Source organism: Tenrec ecaudatus, chromosome 18, assembly GCF_050624435.1.
Source record: "Tenrec ecaudatus isolate mTenEca1 chromosome 18, mTenEca1.hap1, whole genome shotgun sequence".
Taxonomy (NCBI): domain Eukaryota; kingdom Metazoa; phylum Chordata; class Mammalia; order Afrosoricida; family Tenrecidae; genus Tenrec; species Tenrec ecaudatus.
In genome coordinates this window covers 46,661,785-46,676,653 of record NC_134547.1, presented here as the reverse complement: position 1 = coordinate 46,676,653, position 14,869 = coordinate 46,661,785, and the positions used below count along the sequence as shown (strand labels likewise).

The 14,869-nt window shown below is 50.2% G+C and overlaps 1 protein-coding gene across 1 annotated transcript in view; it reads left to right on the top strand.

Annotated features, from left to right (window-relative positions):
* The window catches only part of LOC142431721 (carboxylesterase 5A-like), an 80,468-nt gene extending 70,146 nt beyond the window's left edge, over positions 1-10,322 (top strand). Inside the window, 5 exon segments of the mRNA XM_075536700.1 lie at positions 915-995; positions 1,235-1,382; positions 6,692-6,823; positions 9,801-9,873; positions 10,139-10,322. Of these exon segments, the coding sequence (XP_075392815.1) occupies positions 915-995; positions 1,235-1,382; positions 6,692-6,823; positions 9,801-9,873; positions 10,139-10,322 (618 nt within the window).
* Positions 10,323-14,869: the final 4,547 nt, after the last annotated feature.

The window sequence follows — 14,869 nt, the reverse complement described above, 5'->3', positions numbered from 1 at the left end:
GCTTCCCCTTCCAAGGGATGTCAGACGTCATCCCTCATGACCAGAGCCCTAATGGCAAGACTTGGGGTTTCCTCAGCCATTGGAGGCAAGTGGGGGCATATGGAATGTCTGTGTTAGCACTACTTTAACACCAGCCAGAAGCCAGCCTTCCATTCCCAACCCACTGGCCATTGTGGGGGTTTCAGCCTGATAAATGACATAGTGGAGGGCCCATGATTAGGGCAGCCCCTGCTGAACAGTTTCCATATTCTCTTTGCACTCATTGGATTTCGGAATGTCAGTTCCTTTGATTCATTTGGCTTTTCCCAATTCATCAAACCCCATATCCATCTGTGTTAGCACGGGTTAACTAGAGAAACAAATCCAGGGATACTCACACATGTGTAAGAGAGAACTTTATATCCAAGAGCAATTGTACATTAGGAAAACATCCCAGCCCGGTTCAGATCAAGTCCATAAGTCCGATATTACCCCATATGTCGATACTAGTCCATAAATTCCTCTTTAGACTCATGCAGCGATGCAATGATGCTGAATGTAGGAAAATCACAGGCTAATGGGTTGAAAGTCTTGTGGATCCAATGGCTGTGGAAACATCTCAGCACTGGTATGGTTGTGGCTCCTCCAGCTCCAGGACTCTGGCCCCATCAGTATAGCTCCACGTGACTTGTTAGCAGGAAGACAAAGCAGAGAGAGACTGTGTCCTGCCTCCAGTGAGCTGTTTATCTCCATAGGGCCTCTAAATGAGTTCATCAAGCCGCAACCTGATTGACAGGCTAGACTCCACCCCTTCACTCTTAATAGTCTCCAGTTGACACCAGATTATGTAACTATCACACCAACAAAGCATGACAGAGGATGGTTCTTCCTGGTATCTTTTGATGATGCATAGACACTGAATTATGTTTTCACAGATAATGGGCTACCCACTCTCCGAAGGGAAATTGGACCAGAAGACAGCCACCTCACTCTTGTGGAAATCCTACCCCCTGCTGGTGAGGGCCCAGGGAATCTCAGGAATTGGCTGAGACCCAAAGTGGGATTGGACTTAGCACAAACCACACAGAAATTAAATGGTTCTGTCCCATTTCCTGCCTCTCTCACCCTGCCACCCCAGAGGGGAAACTCAGAGCTTCTAATAAATAGTGCATTCTTCACCCAACTGTTCCTCACTGGGCGGAGAAGCCCCAGGGGCAGGTTGCTGGTGGTCACTCTTCATTCTTGCCCCATTCAGGCTGTCCCTGAGGCACTGACTCCAGTTCTCACTGAGGAGTACTTAGGGGGGACGGAGGACCCCGTCAAAAAGAAAGACCTGTTCCTGGACATGCTTGGAGATGGGATCTTTGCTGTCCCATCTGTGAAGATGGCACGTCATCACCGCGGTGAGTCCCCGAGGCTATTCAGGAGAGCGATGTCACCCCCCCAGATTCCACGTCTGCCTTCCCCCAGTTCCAGAGTCTAGCTGAGGTCTACCTGCTGAGAAAGCTGGCTGAGAGGCAAGCCTCAAAGGCTGCTTCTGGCTGGCCTGGTGATGCCCTGTTTGGGGTTTACCAGAAGCCACCTATGAGGAGAGAGTCTGAGTGAAAGTGGTTTAACTGGGAGGCGGTGCCAGAAAACACCAATAGGAAGGAGGAGAAGACAGGGAGGTGGGGGCGGGGTGGGGGGGAAGTGTCAGTCAATGGTGCAGTGTCCAGCTGCTGTGCACTGTGTGCCCCTGGAAGTGGGAACTCTGGGGAATAAGGAGAGGACGCATCTCAGCACGATCCCATGGGGGCATAAGGAGGTTTGGGTACTTGGCTACCAGCTCCTACTGGCCATTGGTGGAAGGCTGTGACTTGCTAAATCCATTGTCTTTTGACCAGTTGCAGGAATGCACAGAGCAAACACAGTTCTTAGGCAAATAGCTCTGGAGAGTGGGGTAAACATTGGGCTGGCCTGCCCAGGAATAAGGCATGCAGGTGGAGTCCTGCTCGGAGAAGCTCCAGGTGCTCCTAATTTGAGGTCGTGGTGATGTGGGAATGACATTTGTCTTGGTCCGATCTAGCTGCAAGCTGGCTGTTGATTGATGGAGCAGGAGAAGAGTGGGAGTCATGCACAGGCTCTGAGAGAATGTCAGTAACCAAGAAAACCAACAGGAGATACGGGAGGAGGTATTCTGGAGGGTGTCAATGTCCGTGGCAGGCTTTGGTCCATGCCAGGGTGACACAGTGGATCTTGGATGGGATTTTCCAAAATCACAGTGTTGGAGCTTAAGGACGGTGGGAGAATTCCACCCTCAGCAGTAGATGTCTCCTTCCAGGTGCCATGTTGAGGTCCTTACTGGTCTCTCCACTTTCTCCAATACACATTCACTCACCCGCCTCATTGGTAAGCCAAAAAAGGGTCCCCTGGGTCAGAGCCCTCTCTCTCTAAACCTGCTGGGTTTTAAAATTCAGGAATTTCCATGGATGATTGTAACTCCCTATAGCATGAAGCCAATGATGCTCCCAGGGCTCGTGACATTGAATTTAGGGGTGCTATTTAAGGAGCTCTGGTGGTGTCATGGTTTCAAGTTGCATTGTGATCCTCAAGGTCCACAGTTGGAAACCACCCACCGCTCCAAGAGAGAAAGATGAGGCTTGCTACTCCCATAGAGAGTTCCAGTGTCAGAAACCCACAGGGCACCTCTGCCCTGTCCTACAGGGTCATTATGAGTCACAATTGACTCGGTGGCAGTGCGTTTTGTTTTCCTTGTGAACACTGAGTTTCAGGGATTTTTGTTATTTTATTCCTATTTAAAGTCCTTTTAATAAAAAGAACTTTTCTGAATATAAAATTAATGTTTATAGTTAAAGAACATTTTGAAAATACAAGAACACATGGAAGAAACTGGATATAGGAGCTAGCATAGTTCCTCTGCTTAGAGTATTTGATTTGCACTTTTGGGGGCCTTTTTAAATATAAAATTCTCATGTCTTACATATCATGAAAACGTCAATGATAAGTCTTTGTTTATGGAATACTGAAGGAGCCCTGGTGGCCCGGTGGGCTACGTGGTGGATTACTAACTACAAAGTCATTAGTTCGAAACCACCAGCCGCTCCAAGAGAGAAAGATGAAGCTTTCTTCTCCCCTAGAGAGTTTTGTTCTCAAAAACCCACAACAGCAGTTCTGCCCTGTCCTGTAGAGCATCTCTACGAATCAGAATCAACTCCATGAGTTTGAGATTTTGTGTGTGTGTGTGCGCGTGTGTATTACAGGCACTTGCTCCATGTCATTTCCATCAATAACATACACGTACTTCCATGGAATGAGTGCTCTCGTGTGATACTTTACTTTAACATTCTAGCCTGTCTTTTTCGGCAGGCTTTTGATGCACCAATAACATATTGCTCATTCTTATGCACATCAGTCTTGGGCCGCCCCTTTAGTCACTGTCTCAGGACTGCTATTTAGAAGGGAAAGTACTAGGCTGAACTCTAGGCATACTTGAGAGGTTTGGGTACACATTGCAAAACGTGTCATCAGTTTATGAGAGTGTAGTTTCACAATTCTCCAACTTGGGATACTAAGATTAAAAAAATTTTTAATGGTGCCAATTTCATAAGCCCTGCTCAACCCCAAACAAAAACAAAATGCACAGTAGCGTCATGCTCTATTGAACTGGTCAGTGTTTGGCTGTTACCCTCTTGTGGCCTCTGTGTCCACATTTTGTTATTGCTCTGATCGTCTGTGCAAACACTACTGTGACTGGGGGAGGCCTATCATCCCCCGTGGTTTTAAATGGGTGCTGTGAGGGGGGCATGGTTTGGTGCGGGGTTAGCAGCCCATCCCTGAACTAGCATGCCACCAGGCCTCTGGAACAAAGGCCCCAAACACTCATTGTTACAAGGAACCCTGGTCGCATGACGTGATTCATGTCAAAGGTGCTTTGGTTTCTTTCCCTAAACCATTTTATTAGGACATAATCCAGACAGCATCCTGTCAATTGTTCAGTCATGGTCATTTTTATCATGATTGCAAATCCCCAAATTAAAAAACCCAGCAGCATAAGAGAGAGGGGGCTCTGGACCAGGGAACCACTTCCGGCTCACAGATGAAGCGATGAGTAGATGGGTCTTACAGAAAGGGGAGAGGCCAGCACAGACTTCCAAGTACCATCCAGAAGGAGCCACTTGCCTCTGGAACAGAGATTTGATCAATCTCCATGGTTTTAACTGTGTGCTGGTGATTAGAGGAGTTGGATAAAGCTCAGTGACTCTAGGCCAAAGGTTTTAAAAAGATAGGCATTTCTGCGTGTCAAGCTACTGCCTAATAATAAGTTCTCTTGCTCCCAGAAGGCCGTTCTGCTATGAGCAGGCTCTGTGTCCTAGTCACAACTTTTCAGTGGCAGAGACCAGGTTAAACCACCTCCTTTCAGCAAGATCTGCCTAGCATCGAAGCACTTGTGTAACAAGTGGATGGCAGAGTCCCAGCAGGGCTCATGGTTTCAAACCAAGGGGCCATGGTGGGGACAGCGTGGGGGGGGGGGATTCAATAGATGATACGGAGTCCTCGTGGCAGCTCATTCCCGTGGACATCAGGTTGGATCCGACTCATGGTGGCCCCAAGTGGGAGCAGAGCTGTGTTCTTTTGTGTTTTCAGAAGTAGCTCACCAGGCCTTTCCTCCGAGGTGCTTCTAGGCAGGCTTCTAACCTTTCAATTAGTGGCTGAGCACATTCACTGTTTGAACCCCTAGGGACAAACCCTCGGGTTGGGATGACAAATGAGGGGGGGGGGGTGAGTCAAAAAGTATTGCTGCTGGGCTTTCAGTTCCTGGGGGGGAAAAATCTGTCCAATGACAACAGGGGCTTCTGAGAGAAGCCGTTGGGCCCATTGAATTCAGACTGAGCGGTCAGTTAAGGCAACCAGATTGGGGAATTCTGGAAGAGTCATCTTGATCAATTTTCTCCAAGGCTACAGGACAATCACAGGGGCTTAGTATGAAGACCTTTCCAGAAAACTGGAAACTGCTCTGGTGAGGAGAGGGTGAGGGGAGTGGCGGGAACGAATAGTGTCTCCCATCATGATCATGTGCCTGCTTATTCTTCGAGGACAGCAGGGCTGTCCTGCAAGAATTTCATCAGGAAGCCTCCTCTGGTCCACCCCACAGCCCTGCTCTGGCCCATGTACACTCCTAGATTCAAAGAATTTGAATTCAAAGTGTTTGTGTATAAAGAGGTTTTTGTGACTTTCTGGCTTCCTGTTGGGTGTCACTGTATGCTTGGATATTGAACAGCACCAAGAATGTTTGCGCTCTGCCACAAAGTAACATGATGTGGTAGCATCTCCTTCTTATTCTTCTAAAGGCATATGTGTCAAAATTATTAGCAGAGGCTTTCTCTGAGCCGTGGGATGATAAACTATCTCTTTGCCCATCCTTTCTTCTCCTGCATTTTGCAAATTTCCTACTGCACTTTGTGGGAAGCTGTTGGGACATTTTCCACCAGTAGAAATGCCCCAAAGTAGGACCCCAAGGAGATGCCTGTCGGGCTGCAGGACTTCCCAGAGGGACAGAGACGAGTCTGCTTCCCATGGCCACAACCATGTGTGGGGTAGACATAGATGTGTGCACCCAAAGGGTTTATGGGAATTGGCCTGGGGCCCTGTAGTGACGGCCTGTTGGAGTCACTCTTCCGTGGGTGCTGAGCTCTTCGGGCTGGGTGGCCCTTGATGGGGAGCGGAGGACAAGCTGGCATCTTCAGAGGGACTTGAACACAAATGCTTTCGGGTGAGACAGGAGGGCAGGGGAAATGAGGCAGAGGCCAGGGTGCCTGTTTCTGGCTCCACTCTCGCCCACCACCACCGGGCACACCCGGAGCCAAGCAGGAAGCAAGATAAGGGAGGGAAGATAAAGTTGAAGCTCTGAGCCTGTCGTTTCCTCAGACACAAGAGACAGCCTGTTCCCAGTTAACACAGGCTTGTGTTTCAGGACCTCGCGTTCCCGCAAGGAGCTTAGATTTGCTTTCCTCGTCTCTGCATCTGTGGGGAAACCAATGGAAATGCTGTCCAGAGTCTCCAAGGCACGAAAACGAGTCGATCCTCAGTGGCGCGCAGTGGCGTACACTGGATGTGTGCGTAGGAAGGCCCTGTAGGCACGGGGGTTCGCGTGGATGGACCTGCTCCAGTTGATAGGTATCACCAAGTAGGTGTGACCCACAGCGACGACAGACCAAAACACTGCCCAGGGCTGCGCCACCCGTCATGGCAGCTGCAGTGTCAGTTCATCTTGTAGAGGGTCTTCCTCTTTTTGCTGACCCTCGGCTTTACCACTCATGGTGGTTTCTCCCAGGGACTCTCCTCTCCTGGGAACATAATGAGAGTCATTTTGAATTGATCGATGGAGGACTTTCAACATTCAAGCAATGGTTCAGGTTCATGTTCTCCATAGTAGCCCAGGTCTCTCTTGTGCAGTCTTCGGCGAGGCCATGAGCTTTCCAGAAACTCCATTGCTCAGCTGTGCTGATAACCAGGGGGCTTTCTGCAGGCTGCACTACGCCCGACATAGTTGACCCTCCCTCACAGAGGGCAGCTGCTGGTAAGGCCGTTGGTGTTGAAGTCTTGGTCCTCCATTGTGTGGTCAACTCTCAGATCACTCAGGGGGACCTCCCTTGGAGAGCGGCTAGGTCTGCAGCTGGTAAAATGATCTGAGCGTGAATTCATGTTTTCTCAGATGCCGGAGCCCCTACCTACATGTACGAGTTTCAGCATCGCCCAAGCTTCTCGCCAGAGTCGAAGCCCATGTCAGTGACAGCAGACCACGGCGATGAGCTCTTCTCGGTCTTTGGAGCCCCGTTCTTGAAAGGTGATGGCTCTTTGCAGGCTGTAAACTCGGTGTTAGGAGCTCTGGGCTCCAGTGTCAGCTAGGGCACCTCCCAAAAGTTCCTGCTTATCTCCTGGCCTAGTTTCCTGGATCCACCCTAGTAGGGCTGATCTCGAATAGGCAGTTCCCATCTTCCTCCTGCTCTAACATGCGTGGAGGATGTGAAGCCATATGGCCTCAGCCATGGTCACTCAGATTCAGACCTGGTGCATCCATAAATCAGGCAGTAGGTGCCCGGCAGGGTCTTGCTCAGGGGTTAGAATGCCATCACGCCATCTCCCACAGAATGTGATTGAGAGGATGGGGAGATTCCATGTTCACTTTGAACCACTTATGTGTGTGTCTGTCTATGAGTCTATTTGTCTCTCTAAGTATCTATCTTAACATATATCTACTGTCTAGCTTTATAACTATCTATCTGTAATCACACAGTTTTACATGGGTGACATCTCCTGGTTAGATGACATGGTAGGACCACTTGGCTCTGCTTATTCCAGACTCTGTGACAAGGGGACCCAGTAGCATAGTGATCATAGGTTGAGCTACTAACCACAAGATCAGTGGTATGAGAGGGAGGAAGAGAGAATGGAGCACATCTGGACCCACCAAGCCTTGAGGACGATATCCCTGCTCAGAGAAACCAATGCTCTGAGAGAAGACCATATGGCCAGCCCCACTATGAAACATGACATCCCTCACTGATCCATAACCCTATGGGGACAACACTGGAGACACAGTGTGGGAATTGTTCCCAATCTGATCCCACCACACTGAGGCAAAACATTAAGGGCGTGCAACAGAACAGCAAGGGGAACAGAGCAATGAAGTCCCAGGGAGTACCAAAAATAGACTTTGGGGCCATGGCATGGCACCCCATCAGACTCGACCAGAAAACACTCCTAAAGGCCAACAAATAGTCCTTGAACTAACTAAAGGCTTTTCTCTTTTTCATTTTTTGTCACTGGTGTTTTATTGGTGTGATTTTGTTTTTATTGTGTTGATTTGTTTTTCCCCTGTCTTGTTTTTATGCATGTTGTTATCTCTGGAGGCCTGTCTAAATAAGACAGGCTAGATAAACAATCTGGAGAAGAAAACAATGGGACCAACAGTTCCAGGGGGACATGGGAAAGGGTGAGGCAGGGGAAAGGAAGTGGGTGTTAGCAAACCCTGGGATAAGGGAACAACAAGAGATCCAAATTGGTGGTGAGGAGGGTGTAGGAGGCCTGGTAGGGCGTGATCAAGGGTAATGTAACCAAGAGGAATTACTGAAACCCAAATGAAGACTGAGCATGATAGTGGGATAAGAGGGAAGTAAAAGGAAACAGAGGAAAGAACTAGGAGGCAAAGGGCATTTATAGAGTTATAAATGAAGGTGTGTACATATGTTAATGTATTTATATAGAACAATGGGAAAATAGATCTATGTGCATATATTTATAGGTTTAGTATTAAAGTAGGAGATGGATATTGGTCCTCCACCCAAATACTCCTTCAATGCAAGAGGAGTATTTTCTATTAAACTGGCTTTCCATGATGCTCACCTTCCGAACACGATCACTGAAGATAAATGGGTGCATAAGCAAATGTGGTGAAGAAAGCTGATGGTGCCTGTCTATCAAAAGATATAGCATCTGGGGTCTTAAAGGCTTGAAGGTAGACAAGTGGCCATTTAGCTCAGAAGTACAAAGCCCACATGGAAGAAGCACACCAGCCTGTGTGATCATGAAGTGTTGAAGGGATAAGGTATCAGGCATCAAAGAACAAAAAATCAAATAATTGTGAATGAGGGGGAGTGTAGATTTGGGACCCAAGATCCAGCTGTAGGCAAATGGATATCCCCTTACAGAAGGGCCACGGGGAGGATATGAGCCAGTCAGGGTGCAATGTACCAATGATGAAACATACAACTTTCTTCTAGTTCCTAAATGCTCCCTCCCCTTTCTGCCCCACTATCATGATCCCAATTCTACCTTACAAATCTGGCTAGACCAGAGGATGTACACTGGTACAAATAGGAACTGGAAACACAGGGAATCCAGGGCGGATGATCCCTTCAGGACCAGTGCTGGGAGTGGTGATATCAGGAGGGTGGAGGGGAGATGGGGTAGAAAGGGGGAACCGATTACAAGGATCTACATATAACCTCCTCCCTGGGGATAGACAACAGAAAAGTGGGTGAAGGGAGATGTTGGACAGTGTAAAGATATGACAAAATACTAATAATTTATAAATGATCAAGGGTTCATAAGGGAAGTGGGGAGCGGGAAGGGAAGGGGGAAAATGAGGATCTGACCCCAAGGGCTCAAATAGAAAGCAAATGTTTTAAGAATGATGATGGCAACAAATGTGCTTGACACAGTGGCTGTATGTATGGATTGTGATAAGAGTTGTACGAGCCCCCAGTAAAATGATTGTTTTTTTTAAAAAAAGAAAAGAAATCAAAGGGCCCATTGCACTGGGAAAATCTATTGCAAAAGGGGGAAAATCATCAGTGGTTTGAAACTACCAGCCGCTCCTCAGGAGAAAGATGAAACTTTCTATTCCAGTGATGAGTCCAGTCTTGGGAGACCCAGAGCGGCCGTTCTCCCCTGTCCTATAGGGCCACTCTGACACGGACTCGATGGCAGTGATCGGTGACAAGGTGGGTGGGGTGACGGAGGTGGAAGAAACCCTCAAGGTTGAGCAGCCGCGGGGATCGGGGTTGCTGTGCAGGGCGCTGTGGGCATGACACGTGATTCTGAAGGAAGGAGCCCGCCACTGGGCCCTAGAGCAGCGAGTCTGCCCCTAAAGCGGACACAGGCTGCCCAGGGTCTTGCTGCGATGTGGACTTTGAATCAGTAGGTACGCACGAAGGGAAGGGTCGAGCTGTGGCCTCTCTGATGAGCCCCGGGGTAATTCCGCGGCTGCTGGGATAGGGACCGTACTTGGAGTAGCTGAAGCACTTCCCCCTCCCCCACAGAGGGTGCCCCCGAAGATGAGGTCAAGCTCAGCAAGATGGTGATGAGACTGTGGGCCAACTTTGCTCGGAATGGGTGAGTCTGGTGGCAGAGATGGAGCAGGGTGGGGGCTGGGGGGAGCACGGACATCTCTCGGGAAGGGGTGCCTTTTCCATGGAAGACGCTGCGACCACTGAGCACTCTCTGAAATGATTGTGCTCCCCCAGAGATGGGGGTCTCGTGGCTGGGACGTGGATGAGCCTCTTGGCAGACATGAAGCCTGAGGAGGCTGGCACCTCTCAGAGGGTTGCTTCTGACCACAGCGTCGCTTTGAGGGCTTTCTGTTTGGTTCTGTTCCCAGGGACCCCAATGGAGAAGGGCTGCCCCTCTGGCCAGTGTACGACCAGAAGGAAGGGTACCTACAGATTGGCATCACCACTCAAGCAGCCCAGAAGCTAAAAGCCAAGGAGGTGGCTTTCTGGACTGAAGTTCTGTCCCAGGAGGCAGCCAAGAAGTCACCAAAATTAGAACACACGGAGCTCTGAGCGGAGGCCGCCAACACTCGGGGTCACGCAGGGCGAGTCTATCGGCAGCTCGGCAGTGGCTTCTTAGTTTGGAGACACAGAAGAGAGTTGTCCGGGAGGAGTGAACAGAGACAGCGAGGGCATTGTGTACCTACAGTCTCAGTTTTGGAAATAAATGTTGTTCTGGTGACCAGGCCAGTGTCTGTTTCTGAGGCTGAAGGTTAACTCTCCCTCCCTGGAGAGCACAAGGAGCTGCACGGTGAGGGCAGTTTGAACGCGCCCGCAGTGCCCATGGAAGAAGATGGGTCCAGGCCAGGCTGTGGCGCCTTTCTACTCAGGAAGTCACCGGGGTCAGACTCTCAGTGGGGTTGACTTTGCCTCTTCCTGTCGATAAGCAGGGCCATCAAGGAGGCGCAGGGCCCTGTCTCAGTGCTCCCAGCATCTCCCAGCAAAAGGACTTGGGGTGGCAAGGCTGACCCACCCTCTAATCAGTCATGTTGCTCCCTGACACTGGCTGAGAGGTCCCTGGAGGGGGGTCGGCAGGTGCAGTGGTGGCCCTGTAGACAGCTGCACAGGTGTACAACCTGCTGCAGATCAGTGACACTGTCACTACACACAGGCCCCCCCTGAGGCTGCCATCTCCAGCCTCCGGCCTATAGCCTTGACTACCTTGTGGACAGGGCCCCCGGCAGTGAACCCCTCAAGTATCATCCTCGCACTGCCCCTTTCAGAACCACGGGAGCGGCTTCCGACCCCTTCTGCGCAGATCCAGAAAATGCTAAGGAATGACACTCTGTCCCTGACACTTGGACATGCTGTGGTTCCCCCCCGCAAAAAAAATCCTAGCTTCTCCTGAATTCACCCAAGAGCCAAAGTTGTAAGACAAACAGGCCGAAAGCCAGGGGACAGGCCTTTGGAGTGGAGAGGGGATTTGCACACGCAGTTGGGCTGTGACAGCCCAGGGGAAAGGGGGCCACCACACTAGTGAACGTGAAAATGCATCGACCACTCGGAATGCCACACATGGGGTCGTGTGAGCGGTCCAGCCACTGGGAGCCAGGCCCAGGAGGCCTTCAGGGATGGGGGCTGGTGAGGAGGGAGAGATGAACAGACCTCAGCTAGGCCTCCTGGGGCCCTGCCGTCTGCACAGCAGGCTCTAGGGAGCTGCAGCATCTTGATGGCCCTGCCCGGGCGTCCGTCTTTTCCTACCCTAAGCGTCCTCCTCTATGGTCACTCTTCACCAGCTACTCTCTCTCCCAGGTTCCCACCAAGGCCCTACTCCGTGTGGGTGTCCCCCAGGTCTCTGCTAATCCTTACCTTGCTGTGTGCTCCGTCCTCTCCCCCAGCTCTGGCTTTTTCAGTTTCAGTTCAAAGGTGCTCTCCTGGTCTGACCGCCTGTCACTTGATACCCACTGACCTACAGGGCAGGCCCTGTCCCAGGGTCTGGGAAGGGAGACTCTGGCTTCTGAAGTAGCCTCTGCTCCAGAGTGCCCCCTGGTGAGTTTCGCAGGTGAGTGCAGCATGGTGAAAGGGTCTGCCAACCCGGAGCATTGGAGGGGACCATTCACAATCACAGCCAGAAAGGGGCCTCAATTGTTCTTAAGACACTGAACTTAACTGATCTTTCACCCACTTTCCGTCATAGAGACAATTGCTGATTTGTGGGACGTGGGGGGTTATGACATGGGGGGAGTGAAGGGTCATCTGGCCATACTGGTGCCTCTTGAGGCCTCCAGTCCCCATCGGGTCCTCAGATGTGAGTCTGGGATGGCTGCCAGACCGTGTCAGGCATTGGCAAAAGGCCCCCGTAAAGGGCCATGGGGTCAGTTGCTTCTGCTTTGCAGCAGGCCCTCTGGAAACAGTATGTAAACAAGGAGAGTGACTGGGTGGTGATGAGATCACTTACACAAATGGCCTGGGAGGCCGGGGAAGTACGTGTTGGGCTGCTAATCACAAGGTCAACTGTTCAAAACCACCAGTCACCCCCGGGGAGAAAAAGGAGGCTGTCCACTCCAGTGAAGAGCTACAGTCTCAGAAACCCACAGGGGAAGTTCTACCCTGTCCTACAAGGTCTCCATGAGTCAGCGTCGATCCGAGAGCAGTGAGTCTGGATTTGGGATTGGCCTTGTGGCTAGATCGGCCGTGGGTATAGTGTGCTGTCCTATGCACCTGCACTCCTCATTCTGGGCCCAAGGAACACATCTGCTCTTCTTCACCTCATTGGGGGAGCGCGGGGGGCAGCCACAGATGGGGCCAGTAGGTTTGCTTTGGTGGTCCTCTTTTTAAAAACTTTCTTTTTAAAAAATTGTTTTATTAAGGGCTCATACAATTCTTATCACAATCCATACATACATCAATTGTGTGAAGCACATTTGTACATTTGTTGTCATCATCATTCTCCAAACATTTGCTCTCCACCTAAGCCCCTGACATCACCTCCTCATTTGTCCCCTTCCTCCCCACTCCCCACTCCCTCATGAACACTTGATAATTTATAAATTATTATTTTGTCATATCTTGTACTGTCCGATGTCTCCCTTCACCCTCTTTTCTGTTGTCCGTCCCCCAGGGAGGAGGTTATATGTAGATCCTTGTAATCGGTTCCCCCTTTCCAGCCCATCCTCCCTCCACCCTCCCAGTATCGCCACTCACACCACTGGTCCTAAAGGGACCATCCACCCTGGATTCCCTGTGTTTCCAGTTCCTATCTGTACCAGTGTACATCCTCTTGTCTAGCCAGATTTGTAAGGTAGAATTGGGATCATGATAGTGGGTGGGGAGGAAGCATTTGGAACTCGAGGTAAGTTGTATGTCTCATCGCTGCTGCATCACACCCTGAGTCTCCTCCCTGATACCCTTCTGTAAAGGGATATCCAGTGGCCTACAAACAGGCTTTGGGTCTCCACTCCACACTCCTCTCTTATTCACAATGATATGATTTTTTGTTCTGATGATGCCTGATACCTGATGCCTTCGACACCTAGTGATCGTCACAGGCTGGTGTGCTTCTTCCATGTGGGCTTTGTTGCTTCTGAGCTAGATGGCCGCTTGTTTACCTTCAAGCCTTTAAGACCCCAGAGGCTGTATCTTTTGATAGCCAGGCACCATCAGCTTTCTTCACCACATTTGCTTATGCACCCATATGTCTTCAGTGATCGTATCAGGGAGGTGAGCACACACTGATATGATTTTTTATGTTCTTTGATGACTGGTAACTGATCCCTTCATCACCCCGTGATCACACAGGCTGGTGTGCTTCTTCCATGTGGGCTTTGTTGCTTCTGACTAGATGGCCGCTTGTTTACCTTCAAGACTTTAAGACCCCAGGCTCTATGTCTTTTGATAGCCGGGCACTTTGGGGTCTTTTTATGGCAAATTCAAAACCCCAACTACCTGCCCACAACAACAAACCTACTAGCAGACAAGAGACAAACACACAAGCAGCAAGCAACCTAAAGGCAGGAAAACAGAAACCCATAGAAACAGGAAGGTACACCATTGTCAATCATCCCCTGGGGGATAAAGCAGTTCCACTTATAACATCATCCATCTTTCCAGTGACACATCACTCTGGTCACTGTGGGTATGAGGAGTCTGCGCCAGGACACTTCCTCTGGGAACTGCAAGCCAAGCCATGAGTTGTCTCGGCACACAGTTCTCTCTCCCGTTCAATCAACTCTCTTTACCCTGAGCATAGGGATTGGTGCGGGGGGGGAGGGGGGCAACTTCCTGGATCAATTCATTTTTCCAAGTTCAAATCCCTGCTCAACAGATCAAAGCCTGTCATGTTGCTGCATGGTGGAGGAGGCAGCATGGCGGTTCCTGGTTCATATTTCACAATAGTGCCCTCCGGGCCTGGGTTGAGAGTAAGAGATGGATAAACTCCACCCCAAGGCGCCTCTGATCCTCCAGTGCTTTTTGGTGCAGCGCCCACTGCTGCTGGGTGAGCCTCTGGCAGGCGGCCCTCAGGCATGTTGGCTGATGCCAGAAAAAGGGGTGTTTTTCTCCCCCACCCCCAGTGGGGAGAGGGCTGTGAGCAGGGCACAGGGGCCATTGCACTTCTGGGATGCATGGTCACAACCATCAGGAAGGCTCCTTTGGGAGGGGTCAAGCTGCCTGGGGCTAACACTTCCCCTTAGGCAACCACAGCCCTGCAGTAAGGGCGTGGGGGAGCTTGTTAGGCTGAGACTCTGAGAGAGGAACGCTATGTCCAGGGTCATGCAGTTGGTGTGTTTCCAGGTCAAGGGACTTGGGTGCCTGTAACAATTCATGGGGACCCTGGCATCAGGAATCAAAGTGAGTACCCGGTGTGAAGACTGTTACCCAGGCTACACCATGCTTCGAGACAAAATTTCATTGATTTGTCATTATAAATATTTCACGATATAATAACATATTGTTTTCATGATGAATCACTATGCTTTCAGTATGTTCGCTTTGTAACAATGAAAATATATCCTGAATGTCAGATGTTGACATGACGATTCAAAACAGTAGCAAAATGACAGTGATGAAGTAGCAACAAAAATAATTTTATGGTTGGGGGTCACCAAAACATGAGGAACTGT